The sequence below is a fragment of the Leuciscus leuciscus genome (assembly GCF_965113295.1).
Source record: "Leuciscus leuciscus genome assembly, chromosome: 7".
Taxonomy (NCBI): domain Eukaryota; kingdom Metazoa; phylum Chordata; class Actinopteri; order Cypriniformes; family Leuciscidae; genus Leuciscus; species Leuciscus leuciscus.
The window spans coordinates 3,282,757-3,308,818 of NC_138731.1; the positions used below are offsets into that span (position 1 = coordinate 3,282,757).

General features: G+C 37.8%; 2 protein-coding genes across 5 annotated transcripts in view; both read right to left on the reverse strand.

The window, feature by feature from the left end:
• Positions 1-24,402, reverse strand: part of LOC309503434 (uncharacterized protein) — a 124,552-nt gene extending 100,150 nt beyond the window's left edge. Inside the window, exon 1 of the mRNA XM_082176266.1 lies at positions 24,320-24,402. The gene's annotated coding sequence lies outside the window, so the exon portion shown is untranslated. The remainder of the gene's footprint in view (positions 1-24,319) is intronic.
• The window catches only part of LOC309503442 (uncharacterized protein), a 149,859-nt gene that overhangs the window by 61,795 nt on the left and 62,002 nt on the right, over positions 1-26,062 (reverse strand). For 2 of the 4 annotated variants that reach the window (XM_082176274.1, XM_082176273.1), the window contains exon 2: positions 23,355-23,485. In XM_082176274.1, the coding sequence (XP_082032400.1) occupies positions 23,355-23,439 (85 nt within the window). In that variant the 5' untranslated portion in view covers positions 23,440-23,485. Of the gene's footprint in view, positions 1-23,354; positions 23,486-24,017; positions 24,039-24,386; positions 24,446-26,062 lie in introns of those variants that run through there. The other 2 variants (XM_082176275.1, XM_082176272.1) reach the window with 2 other exon arrangements.

Here is a 26,062-nt window from a genome sequence, read left to right on the forward strand (position 1 = left end):
TGCACTAAAGGTCCCGTATTACCTCCGCTTATAAAGCCACAATCTAATCCTGAGGATCAGCAGAAAAAAAAAACAGCCGTTGGAACGGCGTTCAAGTGCGTGAATAGCGGTTAGCGCTTTGCTTTAATAAAGCGACATCAAATGGCAATTACACTGAATCGTTCTTCTTCAGACCTTTGACTTGTCACAGTTGGGACAAGCCTAACATACTGTAGAAGTTGCTCACCATAGAAAAGCACCTCTTCAGCGGACCGAAACTCAAGCAGTTATTGTGAACGTGCCGCTCCGCTGCTATGCGTGTTCCGGTGAGAAGACGAACAAGAAGCTGAGTTTGTGACGTGAGGTGCTGTCAAAAGCAGTTATACACTGAACAAATTTATAAACGCAACACTTTTGTTTTTGCCCCCCATTTTTCATGAGCTGAACTCAAAGATCTAAGACCTTTTCTATGTACACAAAATGCCTATTTCTCTCAAATATTGTTCACAAATCTGTGTTAGTGACCACTTATCCTTTACCGAAATAATCCATCCACCTCACAGGTGTGGCATATCAAGATGCTGATTAGACAACATGATTATTGCACAGGTGTGCCTTAGGCTGGCCACAATAAAAGGCCACTCTAAGATGTGCAGTTTTAATGTATTTGGAAACCAGTCAGTATCTGGTATGATCACCATTTGCCTCACGCAGTGCAACACATCTCCTTCGCATAGAGTTGATCAGGTTCACTCCTCTTCAATGGCTGTGCGAAGTTGCTGGATATTGGCAGGACCTGGAACATGCTGTCGTATACGCCGATCCAGAGCATCCCAAACATGCTCAATGGGTGACATGTCCGGTGAGTATGCTGGCCATGCAAGAACTGGGATGTTTTCAGCTTCCAGGAATTGTGTACAGATCCTTGCAACATGAGGCCGTGCATTATCATGCTGCAACATGAGGTGATGGTCGTGGATGAATGGCACAACCATGGGCCTCAAGATCTCGTCACGGTATCTCTGTGCATTCAAAATGCCATCAATAAAATGCACCTGTGTTCGTTGTCCATAACATACGCCTGCCCATACCATAACCCCATCATGGGCCACTTGATCCACAACCTTGACATCAGCAAACCGCTCACCCACAGACGCCATACACGCTAGGCAAGGCAAGTTTATTTATATAGCACATTTCATACACAATGGCAATTCAAAGTGCTTTACATAGAAGAAATTAAAATAATAAAAAGAAATAAGAATAATTAAAACAGTTTAGAAAAATAAAATGAAATACAGTACAGTACAGTCGGACGAACAGTGGCACAGTGCTCATTCAGTAAATGCATAGCTAAACAAAAGTGTTTTGAGTCTGGATTTGAATGTGACCACTGTAGGAGCACATCTGATCTCTTCTGGAAGCTGGTTCCAGCTGCGGCTGGCATAATAGCTAAAAGCAGACTCACCATGCTTAGAGTGAACCCTTGGTATTTCTAGCTGATATGATCCTAATGATCTGAGTGATCTGTTGGGTTTATATTCAGTGAGCATATCTGCAATGTATTGAGGTCCTAGGCCATTGAATGATTTATATACCAGTAATAATACTTTAAAATCAATCCTAAATCTAACTGGGAGCCAGTGTAGAGACCTGAGGACTGGTGTGATATGTTCATATTTTCTGGTTCTGCTCAGAATCCTAGCGGCAGCGTTCTGTATGAGCTGCAACTGTCTTATGGTCTTTTTGGAAAGGCCAGTGAGGAGTCCATTACAATAATCCACCCTGCTGGTGATGAAAGCATGCACAAGTTTCTCTAAGTCTTGTCTGGAAACAAAGCATCTAATTCTTGCAATATTTTTTAGATGATAGTATGCTGATTTAGTTATTGCTTTGACATGACTACTGAAACTAAGGTCTGACTCTAGTGTCACACCAAGATTCCTGACTTGATTTTTAGTTGTTTGACCCCTGGAGTGAAGGTATGCGTTCACCTTGAGAACTTCATCTTTGTTTCCAAATGCAATGACTTCAGTTTTATCTTTGTTTAGCAACAACCACATTGATTGACGCTAGGGCTGTCAATCTTCCTCTATAATACTATTCGAATTCCATTCCTAATTTTATTTAATATTTGAATAATATTCGAATATTAAATGCTTAAATTCATCCTATTATTGATATTTACGACATTAAACAGGCTTTGTTTCGTCAATGCCACTATAGCAGCCATCATTGTGAGCTGTACTCTCGTGTAGGGTGGTCTGCTCTGGCCACACGGAGGCTTTGTCATTGGTATACATTTATATATAAGGCTATTCTTGGTGTGCTTCCATCCTATTTATGTTCACTTCTTATGAAAAAAAGTGCTGGTCATTATTCTCTCCGTTCTCAGGCTGTTGTCTTGCTTTCTGTCCCACATGTTAGTACTGAGCAGGGTAAAAAGGCCTTTGTTTATTCTGCTCCCTTTACATGGAATTTGCTGCAGAACAACTTAAAACTTAGTAAATTGATTCCTTTGAGTGTTTTTAAGTTAAGAATGAGATGTTTTGAGTTGGACTCCCTCACATGTCAATGTTTTAATTGAGATTTCATTGTAAGTGCATAATTGGCTTTCAAACTGTTTCTATTAATTTATTTGTTTTTATTTTCATGTTTTTTGTGTGTCTTGTACGTATGTAATGATGTGATGTAATTCTGCTGCCTATCTTGGCCAGGTCTCCCTTGCAAAAGAGATTTTTAATCTCAATGGGCTTTTCCTGGTTAAATAAAGGATAAATAAATAGCATGTGGTTGTTGCTACACGTAATGTCTACTAGAGAGGCATCTAATATTACACGATTTTTTTTTTAAATAACCCCTTAAACCATGACTTCTGGCAAGTTTTGTGGATAGAAATAGACATTGAGACAAACAAATATCTATATTTAATATAATATGTAATACCCGATAAAGAATATTAATGTAGCTATCCTAACCTTATTCAACTAAACGTTGCAGACCTTCCTCAATTTTAACGTAACTTAGCTGACCTACTTTATTGAAGTGCGCCTCAGCGACCATTCGTTTCAGTGTTAGAGAATGTGAAAGTTATCAGAACACGTCTTTCTGCTTGGTGATAAGAGAATGTAGCCTACAGTATGTTTAATGCCTTATTGTAGAAAAGGTCTTTTTGTGATTAGCCCAGTTCGTATCGCTTTTTCCTTTCCACAAGCGCTTGCTCTCCCATGGCGTCTGTTGTTGCTATGCAACCATGAAGAGAGCCACGCGCCGCTTCTATTATGAGCGTGCTTGCCGTGCTCCTACCGTTACATTTGAAATAACGAATTTGCACACCTAAAAAACGCGCTATGTGAACAGCCCCTTATGGCAACGTGACATTAGCCTAATCGAAAGTATTTCCATATGTGGATCTTTCCTCCTTTCTTGTCAACAAGTGTTTTTAGGTGTGTAAGTGAATGTAGTGATATTACTGATCATGTGAAGATTTTGCAGCGGCTCTGAATACATTGTAGGGGAAACACTAAGTTTGCCACTTCTTTATTTGTAATTTTTCCATTTATGGCTTGAAATCCAAACACATCGCTTCTTAAATCGTCAGGAGTGGTGATCTCCATTTCCGTGGAGACATTTCTCTCCGCCATTTCTGACAGTATTGTTATGATGATACAGCGTGGATAATGTGCATAATTGTGTTACGATTCAAAAACTATTGTTCATCAGACGAAACATAAAAGCATGAATTTTTCACATTTGTGTAAGCCAAGGCGGCGAGAAAGGCAAGATTGCATATAATTTTTTTTATGTACATAAAAAAGCAATTTTCGAATAGTAACTTCAGCATTCGAATAGTATTGATTTAAATATTCGAATTACGGAATTCGTTCCAACAGCCCTAATACACGCTGTCTGCAATCTGCCCTGTACAGTGAAAACCAGGATTCATCCGTGAAGAGAACACCTCTCCAAAGTGCCAGACACCATCGAATGTGAGCATTTGCCCACTCAAGTCGGTTACGACAACAAACTGCAGTCAGGTCGAGACCCCGATGAGGACGACGAGCATGGTGATGAGCTTCCCTGCGACGGTTTCTGACAGTTTGTGCAGAAATTCTTTGGTTATGCAAACCGATTGTTGCAGGGGCTGGTCTCAGACGAGCTTGGAGGTGAAGATGCTGGATGTGCAGGTCCTGGGCTGGTGTGGTTACACGTGGTCTGCGGTTGTATGTTCTGCAAAATTCTCTGAAACGCCTTTGGAGATGGCTTATGGTAGAGAAATGAACATTCAATTCACAGGAAACAGCTCTGGTGGACATTCCTGCAGTCAGCATGCCAATTGCACGATCCCTCAAAACCTGCGACATCTGTGGCATTGTGCTATGTGATAAAACCTCACATTTTTGAGTGGCCTTTTATTGTTGCCAGCCTAAGGCACACCTGTGCAATAATCATGCCGTCTTATCAGCATCTTGATATGCCACACCTGTGAGGTGGATGGATTACCTCGGCAAAGGAGAAGTGCTCACTAACACATTTATACAGATTTGTAAACAATATTTGAGAGAAATTGACCTTTGGGGTCCGTGTACTTGGCGGCCAACGGATTTTCGTTTTGAAAGGAAAAAAACAAAAACGAAAAACGGCCAGTTTCCCAAGTACCATTAGTAAATAGGAAAACGAAAAACGGAAAACAACCCATTATTCGTTTTTTGTTTTTATATTAAAAAACTGAAAACGAAAAACAATCTCGTTATCCGATTGTCCTTGATGTGTTTATAGATGGAAATCGGAAATCAAAATACGTATGTATAAAGTCGTAATCCTTAATTCTGCATTGGTATTTTTTCGTGACCCGGAAGCGATCCTAAGTAGTAAGCAGTTGTCATAGATACACCTATGAGCGGTTGTATGCTAGATGTCGCCTTGCTACGGCAGTTCATCAGTGGCGCCTCCAGACATTTTTCATAGGGGTGGCAGAGCCGGATTAACGCAAAGGCAAACTAGGCACGTGCCTAGGGCCCGATTGGCGTGATGGGGCCCAGACAGAGGGACAAAAAAAAAAAAAAAAATGTTTTACAAATGTCCTATCTACAATTTATTTAAATATTTATTAATTAACTAAAAATAGTGACGATGTTTATCTTAACCATAGACTGTTACATTACTGCAGTTAAACCAATTAATGTGTCCGTTACAAAGCGGGTGCCGGCTTCTGAAAGTATGTGTAACGAACGCATCCATCAGGTGCTGCGAGGCAAAAGCCTAATAAGCACACAAAGAAGCACAGCTCATAATGCAGGTGTGTGAGTTGTCGTCATCTATTTTGGAGTGATTGCAATGTATTCTAAATATAAACTTGTACTGTAGATCAGCGTCATTTCTGGAAAAATCATTCACCGCTTTATTACGAGTTTAAAAGAGCGCGAGCGTCATTAACGTGCCCAGACGCGACGCTTTGAATTTGCGCATACAATGAATAACATCGCGTCGGGAGCTGACTAGTAAAAAAGCTACAAAATTAAAAGACAAGACGTCTGTATTCTAAGTTAAAAAGCCAACACACTACAAAATTTTTAAATGTTTCAAATAAAGGATCTCATATCTATGGGTCTATCTTCTAAATGCTGCTGATGATTAGATTATACCCTGACATTACGCCAATAATATCAGTTTACATATTTTTTTCTGCTCAGTAGCGATCGTGTCTTTCTCTTCCACTTGATTTGTGTATAGCATATTTAAGGTAGCAATGCAATATAAAAGCACTTATGCTCATCTACTGAAGTGGGATTCTGGAACTGTGAATAAATTGAATAAAACAGCAAAATAACAACAACAACAACAATAACATATTCATTAAACAAAAAAGAGATTACCTTAGATAAAGTTTGATTAATATGTACATACAGTACCGGTAAAAGTCTGGACCCATTACTATTTTTAATGTTTTTGAAAGAAGTTTATTATTATGCTCTACAAGCCTGCATTTATTTGATCAAAAATACAGAAAAAAACAGGAATATTCAGCAAGGATGTGTTAAATATATAAAAAGTGATAGTGAAGACTTTTTTAAAACAACTTTTTAATAATCAAAAATCCTGAAAAAAGTATCACAGGTTATAAAATAAATATTAAAGGAGAAGTTCACTTACAAATTCTGTCATCATATACTCACCCTCATGTTGTTTCAAACCTGTATACATTTCTTTCTTCTGCTGAAAACAAAGGAAGATATTTAGAAGGATGCCAGTAACCAGACAGTTTTTGGGTCCCATTGACTTCCATAGTATATTTTTTTTCCTACTATGGAAGTCAATGGGACCCAAAAACTGTCTGGTTACTGGCATTCTTCTAAATATCTTCCTTTGTGTTCAGCAGAAGAAAGAAATGTATACAGGTTTGAAACAACATGAGGGTGAGTATATGATGACAGAATTTTCATTTTAAAAGTGAACTTCTCCTTTATGCACCATTTCTAACATTTGATAATAAATCAGAATATTATAAAGTTTTCTGAAGGATCACGTGACACTAAATTCAGCTTTGCATCACAGAAATATAAAGTATAGTAAAATAGAAAACCATTATTTTAAATTTTAATAATATTTCACTATATTATTTTTCTGTATTTTTGATCAAATAAATCCAGGCTTGATGAGCATAAGAGACTTCTTTCAAAAACATTAAAAATAGTAATGTGTCCAAACTTATGTACTGTGTAAGTAAAAATATACTGCTTTTAAAATTAAATGTTGTATAAATAAAAAGGTTAGGAATCATATTTGTTTCAAGTGTTTTTTTATTGGGGGTGGGGGGCCTCCAACATGAATTTTGCCTAGGGCCTCCTAATGTCTAGAACCGGCCCTGAGGGGTGGCCAGATGGGGCCACTTAAAATCTTGGGGTGGCACACCAAAACTATAAACCATCATTTCAGAATTTGTTTCTACTGTTGTAGTAAACCAGCCTGTAGTAAACTTTTAGAAAGACTTAAGGAAACTCCTACTGATATACTATATGATGGTTTATTGTGTTATATTTAATGTTACTAATGATATAATGTGCATAGACTAATAACAGTACAGTTAACATTTTGAGTTGCACAACAATTCTGTTGTATTTTGCAATTATATTTGGCATAAGGTGTACATTTATTGCAAACAAAACAGTTACTGGGGAAAAGCAGATACTGGCAGATACAAATATATTATATTTATTAATGTCAAGAATTCAGAAGTGTATATATTTATATAGCCTACACTACAAATAAATAATATACAATTAAATTATGCTTATTTTAAATGTATTGAGCAGGCTAGGTATAAAAAAATATAGCCTTTTAATAATCTTTCAGTGTGCAAAACCATGATAATATTAAACGCTTCAAAACAGAGCGCACAAAGTGCGTATGCGCATCGCGGGTGCAGAATGATGTGCTCAAAGCAACATGGAGTCACAGTGTGCAGTGCTGCACAAGTGCGCATTTAAAAGTTCACGGCACAAAGCGAAGAAATGTCGAGCGCACAAATCCTAGTGTATATCTGTCCAACAGTTTATTGATCATTTGTTTCACAGTTTTAAATTCCAGTTGTTGTGCGTTTGATTCCGATTCATAGTCCTTGTGATGTGTGTGATCTAACAAGCACACGGTAGTGAGTCGTTTAAAAACAGCAAAAAAAAAAAAAAAGTCGCGGTAGTCTTCTTCGTCTTCTTTCTTAACTTCTTTTGAAATTGTTGACCGACGGGCACGCGCTGAGCTGTTGCTGTCTGAGCGCGCAACAGCGGCATGGATGGAGGGGCGGGGGAGTACTGGCTACTGTGTGCGATCAAAGGTCTAGAGCGGCTTGCCTGCCTAGCTGTGCATTAGGGATGAAATGCATAACTGATGCTACTAAAATTTATAGTGGCCAGTGGGGTGGCCAGGAGTCGGTCAGGGGTGGCCACCCTTGGCCACCCCCTGGTGGCGCCATTGCAGTTCGTTGGAACGAATGCGTATATTTTAATGATCACAATTAAAGTTTTAATTTTATTAAATTGAACAAGCGCAACATTCAGCATTCAATCAAATATTCTAAAAGATGTATTATTAATAATAATGTTATTTCAACATAATATCTCGTTATTTCGACATAATATGTGTGCGTGCAACAAGCAAGATGTGCATTTGTAAATCCGGTGACGCATGCATTGATTTTTATTAATAAACTAGTGTTTTCTGACAGTGTCGACTGCAGATGAAGTTGACGATCGCCATATTCGTAGTGAACGTGCATATAGAGAGAAATGCACATCATGTTGTTGTTGTTGTTGTTGTTGATACTTTATTGATCCTTTGCAGGAAATTATATTGTCACGGCAGCTTTAACACTCAAGAAAAACAACAAAAAAACAAACAAGACAAAACCACATTAAACATAACAGATTACTTCTAACCAATCTACAGTTAAACAGCAAATAATAATAACAATAATAATAATAATAATACCTATGTAGAATATTCAGTAACAGATGCATATTCAGCACAGAATATTCAGTAACAGAAATTAATATAGAATATTCAGTAACGTGAATATTCATAACACATTAAACATTCTAATGGCCGCTGGTACAAAGGACTTCCTGGTACGTTCAGACTTGCATTTTGGTGCAATCAATCTATGGCTGAAAGTGCTCTTGTTGATGACCCCAAGAGCATGGATTGGATGTGAGGAATTGTCCATGATTGATTTTAGCTTAGAAAGTATTCTTTTCTCAGCCACATGCTGGATCATATCAAATTCAGTCCCCACAACCAAGCCTGCTTTCTTTATCAATTTGTTGACTCGATTTAGATCTCCCATGCGAGCACCCTCTCCCCAGCACACTACAGCAAAGAACAGAGCACTTGCCACCACTGTCTGATAGACGTTGCACAGTAGAGGACGGCAGATGTTAAATGACCTCAGCCTTCTTAGGAAATAAAGTCGGCTTTGCCCCTTCTTATACACTGTCTCCATGTGGCTCTTCCAGTCCAGCTTATCATCAAGCTGTACGCCGAGATATCTGTGACTGGAGACCATCTCCACTTCACTGCCCTGGATGACGACTGGGATTAACAGTGTCTTCTTCCTCCTCCTAAAATCCACAACCATCTCCTTTGTTTTTGAGATGTTAAGTTGGAGATGGTTGTGGTCACTCCAACCCACAAACTCCTTAATAGTTCTCCTGTACTCCTCCTCCTCCTCACCTCCTTTGATTAGGCCAACAACGACCGTATCGTCTGAAAATTTCTGGAGGAAGCAACTGCCACTATTGTACTGGAAGTCTGCTGTATAGATAGTAAACAGTAACGGGGCCAGCACGGTTCCTTGCGGCACCCCCGTATTACTCAGAATAGTGTTAGAGACACTATTCTGCAGACGCACGTACTGAAGTCTACTGGATAAATAGTTCATACACCACTGGACCAATAATGAATCCAGCTGCATCCTCCTCATCTTCTCACACAGCAGTCGGGGCTGGATCGTATTGAAGGCGCTCGAGAAGTCAAAAAATGTGAACCTCACGGATGCATCAGGAGTGTCCAGATGTGCATAAGTTCTTTGTAGCATGTAAATAAGAGCATCATCCACACCCATGTTGGACTGGTATGCAAACTGCAACGGATCCACGTAACTTGACATACTGGCCTTGATGTAAAAAAGGACCTGTCTCTCGAACGTCTTCATGATATGTGAGGTGAGTGCTACAGGTCTATAATCGTTATGGTTAGATGGATATCTCTTCTTCGGAATTGGAATCAAACAAGATGTTTTCCACAATTTCGGGACCTTTTGTAGGTGCAGGCTTAGGTTAAATAGGTATGTAAAAATACCACTCAACTGGGTAGAACATGTCCTCAACAGTCTGGGCCCAATATCATCAGGCCCCACCGCCTTCCCCGGCTTCAGACGGTCCAGTTCACCCTTGACCTGAAATTGATGTAGCACCATCGGTGGAGTTACAATAGGAGAGAAGATAGGGGAGAGAGAGACATTTTGGGAAGTGATGTCGCCGATGGGAGAATGGGGTGACGATGTCATGGATGGGATGAGTGAGGGAAGGGAAACACCAGGCAGCAGTGGACCAGATGTGGCGTGCTGATGTGGCATTGGGTTATCAAATCTATTAAAGAATCTGTTCAAATCGTCAGCCAGGTTCTGGTCACCATCAAGTAGCGTACCCCCCTTCTGCTTCATACCTGTGATCTTCCTCATGCCAGCCCAAACCTGCTTCACTCCATCCTGCTGCAATTTTTGTTCTAATTTGCACCTGTATGCTTCTTTCCCCTCCTTAATCTTCACCCTCAGTACTCTTTGGATTTCTTTGACCTTCTCCCTATCACCCTCTCTGAAAGCCTTTTTCTTTTCATTTAACAGTACCTTCAGACTGCTAGTTACCCATGGTTTATTATTGGGGAAACAGCGAATTTCTCTGGAGGGCATGATGTCATCATTACAAAATTTAATGTAATGGGTGATGCATTCTGTTAATCCATCAATGTCATCCCCATAATCCTCACAGAAAACATCCCAGCATGTTGATTCAAAACAGCACATTAGGGCTTCTTCTCTCTCTGGAGACCAGTATTTTAGTGTTCTGTTAATAACAGGCTGCCTCTTAACAACTGGCGTGTAGGAGGGAGAGAGATGTACCATATCATGGTCGGATCGGCGAAGAGGGGGCAGTGCAACACATTTGTATGCATTTTTCACATTAGCATACAGGAGGTCCAAGATCTTATCTCCCCGTGTTGTACAATCAACAAACTGCTTAAATGTAGGCAGGGTCTTAGAAAGTGATACATGGTTATAATCACCAGAAAGAAAAATGAACGCATCTGTGTACTTCGCCTGGAGTCGCGCGACAACAGAATGCACTATGTCACAGGCCACTTCCGCATTGGCAGATGGAGGGATATAAACAACAACGGCAATCACCACAGTGAACTCCCTCGGCAGGTAATAAGGTCTTAAACTAACTGCCAATAGTTCAATGTCCTTATTACATATCTGTTCTTTAAGAGTAGCATGATTGGGATTACACCACTTGTTATTGATAAGCAAGATAAGCCCCCCTCCTTTATGCTTACTGCTCGATTTGGCGTTCCTATCCGCTCGTATCGTCCTGAAGCCGGTAAAGCTGGTCAAGAGATCAGGGATATTGTCCGTCAGCCACGACTCGGTCAGACATATAAGACTGCTCTCCCGATACGTTTTCTGGCTCCTGACAAGAGTCTCTAGTTCTTCGAGCTTGTTAGTCAAACAGCAAACATTTCCCATGGTGATAGATGGCAGGGCTGGTTTAAAGGTTTCTTTCCATACCCTTTCTCTACTCTTCTTATTTCTCTTCACCCCAGCTCTAATTCCGCGGTGTCTCCTCCGTAATATTTCCTTCGGGATATCATGTTTAATCCCGAATTTTGAACCTTGTACCAGGTCTAGTAGTTCTCGCCGGGTATATACAAAAGCAGATGCCTCTCGGCTAATGTTACAGTCCTCTGCCCGCATAAACTTTTCCGATATCAAGTCCATATCAACAATCAGTTGATTAATTTGTCCTCATGAATCCGACACTAAAATATTAAATAAGTAAAAATTAAAAACACTTAAAAGCACTTTAAAACACTTAAAACACAATACTACACACTGCTGCACGCTACTGGCTGCCAACTCATCGGCGCCATCGAAGGCCAACTCATGCCAACTCATCGGCGCCTCGGATTACTCGGATTATGGATTACATAATCAGAGAGTAGCCTTTTTCTTTTCGTTTTGAATTATTTCATTTTTTAAGACATTTCAAGCTTTGTGTATTTGATGTATTTCTCATGTCTCTGTGAGGCATACACTGAGTTTCGTTAAGTTAGGATGAGATGAGCTCCAGTTAACGTGCAATGCAGTGACCGCCTCCATGATTATATTGGCTGTTATATTTCCTTCTTATTTATTCAATCCAGGCAATTATGTTCATGAAAAATGTATTAAAATTAAGATACAATTTATACAAAACGAAATACACTTTAAAGAACGGCTTTCTACAAAACAAAACTTAATGAAGTGGTCAAAATCATGTCTGACCCGCTCCATGTCTCTCGATATATTGCGCATCTTACTCGTGCTGTTCACTGCAAGCATAAATGGAAAAAAATAACATTATAATATTTGAACAAATATGAAACTAAAAGCGCTTATTTAATGGCTACAACTGTATAGTACGCCTACAGACTCTCTATTTGTACAAATTGCTGCACATTCATTTAATTCTGAATTTTGCACACACAAGTTGAAAGGCATTTGTTCAAATCAAGTTCACGGATAATTGTGCATGCATTTATTAATCATTATGATACTAAAATCATAACAAAGTAGGCTATGCTATGTACAAAAAAAATCAGATGAGCCCAGAATATGAATGCAACGTTTACTTGTTCAATTTAATAAAATTAAAACTTTAATTGTGATCATTAAAATAATTTAATATTAAATATTTAGTGGCCAAGTTTTTCTCATTTATATATTTATATATATATATATATATATATATATATATATATATATATATATATATATATATATATATATATATATATATATATATATGTGTGCATTCGTTCCAATGAACTGCCGTAGCCAAGGCTACATCTAGCATACAACCGCTCATAGGTGTATCTATGACAACTGCTTACTACTTAAGATCGCTTCCGGGTCACGAAAAAATACCAATGCAGAATTAAGGATTACGACTTTATACATGCGTATTTTGATTTCCGATTTCCATCTATAAACACATCAAGGACAATCGGATAACGAGATTGTTTTTCGTTTTCCGTTTTTTAATATAAAAACAAAAAACGAATAATGGGTTGTTTTCCGTTTTTCGTTTTCCTATTTACTAATGGTAATTGGGAAACCGGCCGTTTTTCGTTTTTGTTTTTTTCCTTTCAAAACGAAAATCCGTTGGCCGCCAAGTACACGGACCCTTTGGTGTACATAGAAAAAGTCTCAGATCTTTGAGTTCAGCTCATGAAAAATGGGGGCAAAAACAAAAGTGTTGCGTTTATAATTTTGTTTATATTTGCGCTTTTATATAGTATTCATCCAAAGCATCACTGAAATATTTAAATGTTTTTGTTTATTTAAATTAAAAGTTAAGTTCCGTATTATTATTCTCTCTTACTGTTATATGAAATAATGAAATTACAAAAAAAGTATTACATTGAAACTATTACTGGTGTTTTTCATTGCACGTTTTTGCACGTGGGTGCCAGATTTTTTTAAAGGTTTAAAGGGGGGCGTGACAAAAAAAGTTTGAGAACCACTGATTTACCCCATCACATTTACCTCCTAAACCAGGGTTTCTCAAATTCGGTCCTGGAGGGCCACTGTCCTGCACAGTTTAGCTCCAACCCTGATCAAACACACCTAACTGTGAGTTTCTAGTGATCCTGAAGACATTGATTAGTTTGCTCAGGTGTGTTTGATCAGGGTTGGAGCTAAACTGTGCAGGACAATGGCCCTCCAGGACCGAGTATGAGAAACCCTGTCCTAAACATACACCTGATCAGAGCCGAGGATGACAGCCAAAGAGTGACAGAGTTCAAGGCGAAGGTTCTGCAGTCTAAAAGTGGCCACATGGGGGTAGTTGTTTTATTATTATTATAAACCTTTTATTATTATTATTCCTTTGAATTGGTACAATACCTAGCATGCATTGTTATATTAACCTGTTTCATTAAAAATATCCTTTTGTGTTACAAATTAAAACAAACATTAATTAGGAGGATATTGTTCATCATAGGTTGACACAGATGAGTTGGTGGTGTGGTGGCAAACAAAATTCTATCACTGAATAAGAGACAAAATCCTTCCTCCTTTATAGTCCTGACTCCCAGAATGTTATCTTTCTAGGCCAATGATGTAGCCTGGCAAGCCAGACCTACATCAAGATGTTAGGTCTGGCAACTCACCATTGGCACGGCTCAATCCGAGGGGCGGGATAAACGGTTATCTCTCAAAATCCCTCTGCATGCAATAGGATAGCGCTACAACCAATCAGAGCAACGAAGAAGGCTAGTTGGTATATTAAACGTTTGCCGTATCCAGTCGGCAACACATCTTCCTTTTTTTAAAATGACTTAAGTGCCGTTCTTTGCTCTTTTCTCAAAGAAAAGCTTAACTCCAAGTCCTCCAGAGTCGCGGCCAAAGCCGTTTCGAAAGACCGCTGTTCGCCAGCAGCAGCCATTCTTTGTTTTCCTATGTTGTTTTCAAGTAGCAGGGAACCGTTGCAACTCTGTCGTCATTATGTTAAGCCCGCCCCGCCTACTCTATACACAATGTGATTGGCCTGACCTGAGTTTGGTTTTTCCAACTCGAAAGTCAACGGAGAGTTGCTAGACCACACTGGCTGCAAAATAAATGTTGCTGCTGCTAGGGTGTGTCTAGATTTCTAGGCTACCAATGATGGTATTTCAACCATATGTGGAACATTCTTATCATATTTTATCCTTGAGTGGAGGCCCTCCTGTCACGTACCAACACTCTTTACCATTCCAATACAATTCCAAATTAGAATAAGGTTCGTGTGTGCTCTTTCCCTGTCATATGAGTGTCACACACATCTTAAAGATAAAATTTCTTAAACAGTGGTCAAACCAGCCTTGATCGTCTCTGTTCTGGACCCTCGTCAAAAACATCTACCCTCTTTGGAAATATCCTGTAGAAATGGATCCTACGGTAGGAGATGAGACAATGGTGTCCGCTACCAATGCTGGAGTCGGACAACACAGCTATGGTTTTGAATTTGATTGTGCAGGTAAAAAAAGGGTTTGTGCGGATAAAAAAGGATTTGGGTGGGTGGACAAAATTTGAGCTGGTTTGGGGTCAGTTCGGCGGTTTTCAAACATCTAAATTTTAAAGTCTAATAGGTATTTATTGGTAATAAACAAAACTAAAATGTGCATGTAGTCATCATGACATTACTAAACACACATGCCCACGCAGAGTCAGCTGGCGTTGGTGTTGACGTCGTCGACGCGATTTAGCGCGATAACTTGTAGCTGTTTATATTTAAGTGATCGCTAATGCCAAAGTGGCATAAATATACAGTAAGTTGCATCTACAGTAAAGAGTGAGATAGTGAACAACTCTGAAAATGTGGATTACAAATGTGGTGGGAGATGACTCAATGGCTCTTAATAAATATAACTAACTCTGAGAGCACCGTTGAATGACTTGAATTGAAATCAAATATGGGACGACTGCTGTCCATGGTCGTGTGCACACTGGCCTAACCAGACATCTGCAACTTTTACACCGTCCAGACTGCACTCTACTCAACCCTGACATCTGCGGAAAAGGTTGTAATCAACGATGAATCAGTTTTGACTGCTAAATTCTGCGTTATGTTTTGCAATGTGTACATCCGAGGGTTAAAGTCATCGGTTTATTTCTTGATTGCCGTTTTGACAGTGTCCACCTGGACGTTTTAGTCATATTTGCTAATTCTCCTTAATTATTGCCCGGTTTCGATCGGTTTTCCTGGGAAATTGATTTATTTTTTCATTTTATTTTAGCATTGTTATTTTGTTTTAAGGAGATAAAAATGGTGCTTATGAACCATGGCAATACAATTATATCACATTATTTTTAACAGTGCGTGACAGAGACAGAGTGTGTCCGAGAGCTTGTTTAACAGTGCGCGAGCATAATTGAGCATAACTGTGACTGTGAGAGATGAAGTGGTGCAAATCGAATGCTTATATCTTGATTGAAGGATGTGCTTCAACAGCAGCTGTTGCCGCCATCTATTACTGTGGTTAAAGTTTCCAATGTTTTCTATTTTCTATATAAATATTTTATTTCACAGAGTCACACAACCGATTACTTTCTCCCCATCTAATCACATTGATGGATAAAAATAAAATGACGAGAGAAAATAGCAGAGTAGAGTTACATCATTTTAAATGTACTTGTGTAAAAGTACAACATTTTTAAACTACTTAAAGTACAATATCTGATCAAAACTAATTTATTAGAGTAACGTGAGAATTTGTAATCACCACAGTAAAAATGCAAATGTAATAGGCCTGATACCTAATAGAATGGTAAATCAGATATATTTACAGTATAATACATATGTTTATGCTTGTAGACCCAGTGCTTAATATGTTTAATCATTCGTTTGTGGTTAAAGAATTACCAAAGACCCTTAGAGAAGCTAATATCATGCTTATATTAAAGAAAGGTACAAGTCCTGATGTATGTTCTTCTTACAGGCCAATAGCATTACTGAATGTGGACCGGAAATTGCTTTCTAAAATTTTAGCAATGCGCCTTGAAAAAATACTTCCTACAATAATTGGGATCGATCAAACAGGATTTATACAGGTTAGGAATTCATCTGATAATATAAGATGCCTTTTAAACATTATCTTTGCCTTTAAAGAGAAATCCATAGATGGGCTGGTGCTGTCTTTGGATGCAGAGAAGGCGTTTGACCGTATTGAGTGGTCCTACCTTTTCTTTGTTTTGGAAAAATTTGGCCTAGGTGAAAATTTTGTGCAATGGATTAGAGTGCTGTACACGGACCCACGCTCTGCCGTATTGACAAATGTCTTAAGATTTGATTATTTTCCTATACATAGAGGCACCATGCAGGGTTGCCCCCCGTCACCACTTTTGTTTGCGATGGCCATAGAGCCTCTAGCTGAAGCAATCAGATCGGCAACATCTATTTCGGGTTTGCAGATAGGACATAAACATCACAAGATTGTGCTTTATGCTGATGATGTATTACTTTTTTTATCTGAGCCCGAGAAGTCAGTTCCCGCTCTGATCGAGTTGGTCAACTAGTATAGTACATTTTCTGGTTATAAAATGAATTTAGCTAAATCTGAAGCTATGCCTTTAGGTACTCTTACTTCCATAACTAATATTACACCCTGTTTTCCTTTTAAGTGGTCACCTCTAGGTTTAATTTATCTAGATATTTCTATCTCTTCGTCCTTGAAGCAGATGTATGAATATAATTTTGTTCCTTTATTCGAGAAAATGCGGCAAGACTTGGAACGCTGGAATTCCTTGCTAGTATCTTGGCTAGGTCGGATAGCACTTGTAAAGATGCTTGTTCTACCAAAATGATTATACCCTATTCGAATGGTTCCTATACTATTCTCAAATAGGACATTAAAGGGCCTGAATACTGTAGCTGGCTGACTTCCTTCATATGGAGTAAACGTAAGCCTAGATTAAAAATGTCAGTACTTTATTTGCCAAGTTCTATGGGGGGGTTGAATTTTCCAAATATTAAGAAGTATCAGCTAAATTCTCATCTGAAATACATTGCAGATTGGGTCAGGAATGATTTTTCCTCTACTTGGTTGAATATCTACGGAGCCCCTAAAGGGACGTGGTGGTGGAAAAAAAAATGTAGGATGGGAGAATTTTTTTTTCTTTTGCGTTCCCCCGAGAAACTTTGCGTTCCCTCGCAAAGATATTTGCGTTCCCTCGCAAAGATAGTTTTGAGCTCGGACAGACACTTCCTGTTTAATGTCCCGCTGGCAGTGTTTCAGAGCTCCGTAAGTTAATGGAGCGTCTCACTAGTGTTTGAACTTGGACTCAAATATAAAGAAATGCGGTCAGTGCTTAACCCCCTGAGGTCGGCTGGTTTTTTTCCTTATCAGTGCAAAAATTTTTTAAAAAATTGCTTTTTATCTTATATGCTTGTGTTACATCAATCGATCCTGTTAAGTGTGTATTATTTTTGTGTGTACTCACAATAAAAACAAAGTGTTGTGCTTTCCGCCAAATAAAGAAAAATAAACATGATGCGAGTTCTGCCTCCTCTCTGTCAGTGAAGTCCATTCTGAAACGCGTCCGAAAATGAACCATAACTCAGCGAATACTCAGTCAAACAGGCATACAGACACACAGGCATGAAGCTTGAATTCTCTTCTTTTAAATGAAGTAATTTTAATCTGCCCCACCCACGGAGAGCGCGCGCTATTCAAACGCAAATGACTGAGGCGATCCGTGCAAACCTGTGAACGCCCCCATATCAGCTCGAGAAAACACATCAAGTTTATTCAGATCATTGTACTTCTTTAGTTGTCTCAAGTAAATCGCGTTTCTGTGTGAATGAATGAACGTCAGAGATGCGCTGTTTACCACAACTCGCAAAAAGACGGTTTAAATTTGAATTGCGTTTCTGTGTGTGAATGAATGATCTGCTTTTAGCAAACTATTTTGCTATACTGAGTAAAAATCGACTGAAATTTGTTGAAATAAAATGTATTTGTATAAGCAACGTATGAAACTCCAAATTAACATTTATATTCCTTATAATAAAAACGAAAGACCTATGTTACAGACAAATGAAAGACAACATTTCGTTGATTAGTTTTGGATAGATACACATTTTTACTGTAAAATATCTGCCACCTCAAATAAGCTTTTGTTTGCCAATTTTTTGCTAATATGTTAAATATAGTATGTTTTGTCAATGTAGGCTATATTCGAAGTAATGAATCCTTAACTTTGAAATATGTATGATAAAATGTATACTTTAGTTTTTACAAAGAAAGATTACACTTCAATTGTTGTTGTAATTGTAACCTTTTTAATAAAAAAAAATATTTACAAGGTAGATGTAAACAAATTTTAAAAGGTAAATATAAGCCTTTTCTTTAAATAATTTTTATTGTGTTTTATCATTGACAAATTTGGGGAGAGGATACATATTCCAAAACTGAAAATACAGTATGATAATTAACTGCACAATTACTAGACATGTTTACCTTGGATATTATACAATTTGCAAGCAAAATTTGTGAAAAAAAATAAAAATAATTTTTTGACATGCTTCCAACTGTGAACCAATTTGGTAGAATATATATATATATATATATATATATATATATATATATATATATATATATATATATTGCTCTTGCATTCTTTCTTGTGGCTATAGGTGACACACCTGAATGAATGGCTCATTAAGTATGCGGGCCCCATTGTCTCCTCAGGTGTGAACCACTACATATGCATGATGCTGTTGAATCGTTGACGCCCCTTGCGCATATTGCCTTTACAAACAAAAAGTGTTTTACAAGATTTAAATCAATGTATTGTGTTATGTGAATGATTAGGTGGGATGATTTTCACATCATCTTGAAGAAAAAACTCTAGCCAACGACATCCATTAGTCAAAAGTCTTATTGACACATATTTAGTATGTGTTTTGTGGCCTTTTTTCAGAAACTTTAGTTTTTAGTTTTTTCAATAACCACGCATAAACATTATTCTCTCAAAAATACAAACATGTACATGCATGTTGCTCACATATTATGGTAGCCGTGTTTGTGATAAATAGAGTGTAATTATACCTTTGCCATTAAAGGTGCTCTAAGTGATGTCACGCGTTTTTTAGGCCCAAACATTTTTTGTCACATACAGCAAACATCTCCTCACTATCCGCTAGCTGCCTGTCCCCTGAACACACTGTAGAGTGTCTCTCTAGACACCACATGCTCCACAAACGGCAACAAAAACAAACTGGGCTCACCCGCACCACGAAACACAACAAACAGTGCTCCAGCCAATGACCGACAAGAAGCATTGGAGGGTGGGGTTTGTATGGGAGCTAATGTTATAGTATAACCTCAGGTGGCGAAACGATTTTAAGACAATGTTTCTCTTTTTCTGCATTCTGTTCTGCAATATATAAAAGCATTTATCTAACTTGGTGACATTACACATTGAATGAAGTATCAGTAAAACTTAACTTTGTTTTTAGTGACTACTTTGACTTTCCTTTATGCCGGAAGGGAGGGGAGGAGGGAGGAGATGGGATGAGGAGGAGGGAGGGTCTAGCTAGCCTCCGTTTTGTTTGACAACAATTCGAATGTCAACACTCCCGGCATCACTTAGAGCACCTTTAATATGTTTATAAGCAACTGAAAAAAAGCACAAATGTCAGGGCATGTCAGAACATCTCAAGGACCCCAAAAACCCCTCAGAGCCCAGAGGGTTAACTCAAGGAGTTCAGTGAAGTTGGCAGTATTCACATAGGCTATTCGAACTTCCCGGATCAATATTCTTGAGCTAAATGTTGTTAAAACACAAACCACACCTATTTACAATCACAGTAATGATCTATACCCAATTCTCATCAAAACAAGCTTTTATAATATAGGCTAAATGGATCTCTATCAGCTGGCGGCTGAGAGACAAGTTCAAAGGGATCGTCTGCAAAGTGCAATATAACCCAGAAAACGACTACAGAATCAACTCAGTCAAAAATACAAAAATAGTCATTAACTTAAATGTTACAAACTGTAGTGCCACCCAATTCAGTTTACACATCAATGGTGACCCACTGGTCATACTACACTGCTTTTGCACATTTTATATTATGAAAAATATTCAATAACTTCACTGTAACACACCAAATTTAGTTCACATATCACTGCTCTAATGTTGGTTATAGGCCTACAACACTTAGTTTGGGAAGTAATTGCACATAAAAAATAAGTAGGCTATTCTTTACACAAATTATATTGGTACTGTAGGCTACACAGCTTTTGCATTATATTTGCTTACTGAATTTGATGGCATTACACTGTATAACAAGTTATTTTGAAGTTATTTAATATTTTTTTCTAAAAAGGGTGAAGTTATTGATTTTATTTCATAATAAATAATCATAAAAATTATGCATTTTTTTTAAATCAAACTAAGTAATGTAGTATAACCAGCAGGAGAGCATTAGTGAACTGAATTTGGTGACAGTACAGTGCGTCACAGTGAAGCTATTGAATACGTTTAATAATATAAAATGTGCAGAAGGGTTTTGGGACTTGCACTTTACAGACGGACCCTTATTTGGACTTGTCTCTCATTCGTCAGGTTAGAGACAAATTAATATTATAAAGCTCGTTTTGATGAGAAGGGTTGTAGCTCGTTGTCTAGGTTACTGTGGTTGTAAATAGGTGTCGTTTGTGTTTTAACAACGTTTAGCTCAAGAATAGGGAAGTTCGAATAGCCTATGTGAATATTGCCAACTTCACTGAACTCCTTGAGTTAAGCACTGACTGATTTCTTTATATTTGAGTCCAAGTTCAAACACTATGAGACGCTCCATTAACGTACGGAGCTCTGAAACACTGCCAGCGGGACATTAAACAGGAAGTGTCTGTCCGAGCTCAAAACAGGTTTTGCGTGGGAACGCAAATATCTTTGCGAGGGAACGCAAAAGATAAAAAAATAAAAAAAAAATTCTCCCATCCTAAACATTTTTCCACCACCACGTCCCATTTAGGGGCTCCGTAGATATCGAATCTTCCTTTTCAAAATTTCCTTTAAGAGCTCTTCTTTTTGTTAAGAGTTTTCAAAAAATAAAAGAGATATATGATAACCCAATTATAGTAACTACTCTGAAAGCATGGAGATCAGCATGTAGGCTTGAAGGTAGATCTAAATTGACTTCTTTCTTAAACAATCCTGATTTCACTCCAGGAATTTGGGATGATGGTTTTAAACGATGGTGTTGTTTGGGACTTAGTAAGCTTGGGGATATTTTTTCAGACAATAAATTTATGTCATTTGAGGAGTTAATTCAGAAGTATCATTTGTCCAAATTAGACTTTTTTTCGTTTCCTCCAATTGAGACATTATATTACTAATAACACAACACTTGTTAGAAATTGTGAAATTTCTTCTATTGAAAGGTTATTATTTTTATCATCAGGGAAAATGCCTCTGGGTAGGATTTATTGTTCAGTGTGCTCAATCTCTTCTGCTGATACACAGAGTATTAAAACTAAATGGGAAGAAGAGTTAGCTACTGACATTTTTTACATTTTTTACATTTTTATTCATTTAGCTGACGCTTTTATACAAAGCGACTTACAATTGCTATATATGTCAGAGGTCGCACGCCTCTGGAGCAACTAGGGGTTAAGTGTCTTGCTCAGGGACACATTGGTGTCTCACAGTGGATTCGAACCCGGGTCTCTCACACCAAAGGCATGTGTCTTATCCATTGCGCCACCACCACCCAAAGCTACTGACATTGACGATGAAACATGGGAAGCCATTTGGTCTAATGCTAAAAAAAATCTGTTTGTACACGAATAAGAGAAATACAAAAATCATTCATAGACTCCATATTTCCCCTAACTGCAGGCATATTTTCAACTCCTCTTTATCGCCTATGTGTTTAAAATGTAAAATTGAAAGCGGTACTTTAACACATTGTCTGTGGTCATGTAACAGACTTCAAAGGTATTGGTTTCTGGTGCTAGGGGAGATGGAAAAGATCTTTAATATTCAGTTAGATTTTGACCCAGTCTCACTGTTGTTGGGTATACCTAATAGATGCATTACTTTGTCTGCTAATAAGAAATTGTATAATATTCTATCCTTTGCTGCCAGGAAAAAAATTATATTATTATTATTATTATTTTACTTAATTGGATCAGTGATAAATCTCCATCCCGACCTAGACAATGACTAACGTTAGAATTATATTCTCTTGAATTTTGATTTGGCTGACACACGACCAAAGAGACGACGTTACGCAAAGAGATGAACTAATAGCAAAGAAGAGGGAAAAGGAGAAGGAACGCGCAAAGTCCCGCATTTACATCGGAAAAGCCTTCGACTCGATCATGACTGTTTCAGGAAGCACGGAAGGGAGGGGGAGGGGACGGGATGAGGAGGAGGGAGGGTCGAGCTAGCCTCCATTTTGTTTGACAATACTTCGAACGTCAACAAGAAGTGACGTCACCCAACATCGCTTAGAGCACCTTTAAGAAAGCAGATTGTTCAAAAATATATACGTTCAGGGGCAATAGCAAAACATAACCTCTAAATACATCTGCATAAGCCCACGCTCGCTCTGTCTGAGGGGGAAAGTCAAAAGCTGGGTTGAGCCTGTGGGTCATTTCTTGGGGTTACATTTTATACAAGTGAAACTGCCTAAAAAATGGCATGTGGGCTTGTTGTCATTTGCTAACTGCAACGATCTCATGTCAAATGAAAGGACTGACTTGTTTAGGGTTTAAAATAAAATGGATGTCAATACATCAAAATAATAATTGTAACTACTCTCATGATTTGGCAATATCAATATTTTTCCACCAACAAACTTGATTGTTTTTAAGTCTATTATTGTAATAAGGGCCACCTTTCATAAAATGTTTACATTATCATTATATTACTGTTTTTGGTTTCAATCTTTGGTTTAGTGAAAGGTACTTGATGAGGCTGTGGTGATAGTTAGGCTAAAGGGATACTTCATCCAAAATTAATGTAGATCTGTAGATCATTTTAATAAGGATCGAATGAAACTAACCTGTTTGTTCCTCAGTATCTTCATGTTTCACGCTGAACACTTCTTCAATCTTTATGTCTTCACTCTCCTGTTTAATCAACGCCATCTTTATAATAGTGTCGTGGATCTCAGATGCTTCTCCAGGAGTTTTCCTGTGTGTTTGGACAAAGTCATGTTTAAGATGAGAATAATTAACAGAAAGAAAACTAAATCCACAGTAAATCTCTGAGTGCGTCTCAATCAGCTCTAGTTCAGTAGTTCAGCGCACTGGTGAGGGAGTCAGTCAGAGGGAGAGTTAATGGACTTAAATACACTGACTAGACAAAAATCACTCAAAACAAGCACTACAATATAATAAAATAAATTATACATACACTTCATATTTAATGATTTGTACATTTAACAGATTACGTTGCCATGAAACCATTTGCGATTTGTTCATAACATGTAACATTATTAATAATAATATTTGTGTTTTCGTTGTATTTTTACACTGTTTTGAGCGGCAGGATTCGTCAGCGCGCGGTGATTCAAGCGCTTTGAATCAGTGAGTCATTTGGCAAAGCATTAGATTCAGTTGACTCCGTTTCTCCATCACCACTTTCCAAAACCCGAATTCGTGTTTACAATAAACTGATACACGATATAGTGCGCGAAATGAGTCGCAACTTTTCTGTTACTCACATTCGTATACGCTTTACTCACACAAAAGTAAAGGTCACTTGATGGAGTTTTTCGGTTCCTTGCCACTGTTGCCTTTGGCTTGGTCAGTTGGGGATATTTTATCTAATTTTATCAAGATAAATTCCTCTTGAAACAAACTTTGTTGTATTATTTTAATTTAATACTGTGAAGCTGCTTTGATACAATCTGTATTGTGAAAAGCGCTATACAAATAAACTTGACTTGACTTGACAAAAAAAACGTAATATTGTTACATTAAGCATATTACAAAGATATGTTCAATAAAACATGGTCACATATACCTCTTATAAAAAACTATCAAATCGACGTGTATCGATTTAAACTCTTTAAATGCGTAAAACCACAAACCTTTCTTCAGTCTAATCATAACAGTTGCAGGAGCACGGCGCAGCTTTATGATGTCATATCGTCAGACCAAAATAAAAGTCCTGTTCAATCTGCTGTCAAATATCCAGAGTCCAACTTGTGGTACAGCGTTTTAAAGTGAACATCGAAGATATTTGTGCTTTGTGTAAAATTTCCCCTGAGACTATCAACCATCTATTTTGGGATTGTCCCAAGACCCAAATGTTTTGGAAAGAACTCAGTAATTACTTGCAAAGAAAAGTCATGACTCTTGTTAACTTTGAAGAAATTGATGTTATATTAAAATGTTTTTCATTTGAGGGTGATACATATCTTTTGTTTATTTTAGATTTAATTGTTATAATTGCCCGTTACTATATTCATAAAGTCAAATGGAATGGAAAAATACCAAATTTTTAACATTTAAAAATTGATGTTAAAATATATTTAGAAACAATATCCAAAAGTAAAAACCTAAAAGCTAGGAAAACTACACAGCTGTTTGACAGGTACAGGTGTTTTATGTAAAATGCCTTTCTTTTTATTTTGTATTCTTTACTCCTGACATGTATGGTTATATGTACTCTTGTATGTAAATTATGTTTTGTTCTTGTTAAAATGCAATAAAAAAAAAATATACAGAGTCCACATAAAACAGTGGTGTAAAGTCCAGCTTCAGAAAGTAAAAGTCCTCCTCAGTATTTTGTTCCAATCACCTGGATTTGCTAATTAGCACAGTTTTTCAGCCAGGAGATAGTTCTAATTAGTGAATTCAGCTGGCTGGGTTCATGGTTGGAATAAACATATGGCAGGACTTTTACTTTCTGACCCGTGGACTTTGGAAATATATAATAGATGTCATGGGAATTCATGGTGAAATATATATATATATATATATATATATATATATATATATATATATATATATATATATATATATATACATACAGTGAGGAAAATAAGTATTTGAACACCCTGCTATTTTGCAAGTTCTCCCACTTAGAAATGGAGGGGTCTGAAATTGTCATCGTAGGTGCATGTCCACTGTGAGAGACATAATCTAAAAAAAAAATCTAGAAATCACAATGTATGATTTTTTAACTATTTATTTGTATGATACAGCTGCAAATAAGTATTTGAACACCTGAGAAAATCAATGTTAATGTGGCATGAAGGGATACACTTCTCAGGGCTTAAGCCCAGGCAGATTGCAGACTACGCCACGATGGGAATTTCACCCAAAGATTTAACTATTTTGTTCAACCAAGGCACTCAAGTTCGTTGATGGATAGCCAGAGACAGTGTTCCAGTACAAAAATATAATCTTTATTTTCACTTCGACAATGATTGAGATTTCACAACAAGCATGCACTGTACACTAAATCAAATAAAACACATACACTCAATATTCACTCCACTCACTATACTCTATTCGCAACACACATATACAAGGGAGGAGGGCAATAGGGCGGAATCTTACCAGTGGGAGGCTAGTGGCTCGAGCAATGAGCATCCATGAAAAACACCCCAATCACACGTGTCAAATTTCATACACACAGCAAGAGATATGACCACACTTAGTGAACACGCAGCCACAGCACACCAAGGGACCCGCCACCGCAAGGGGCACTGCTCCCACTGGCAGTTCTCAGCACCTGGACAGTGAACAGACACATAGA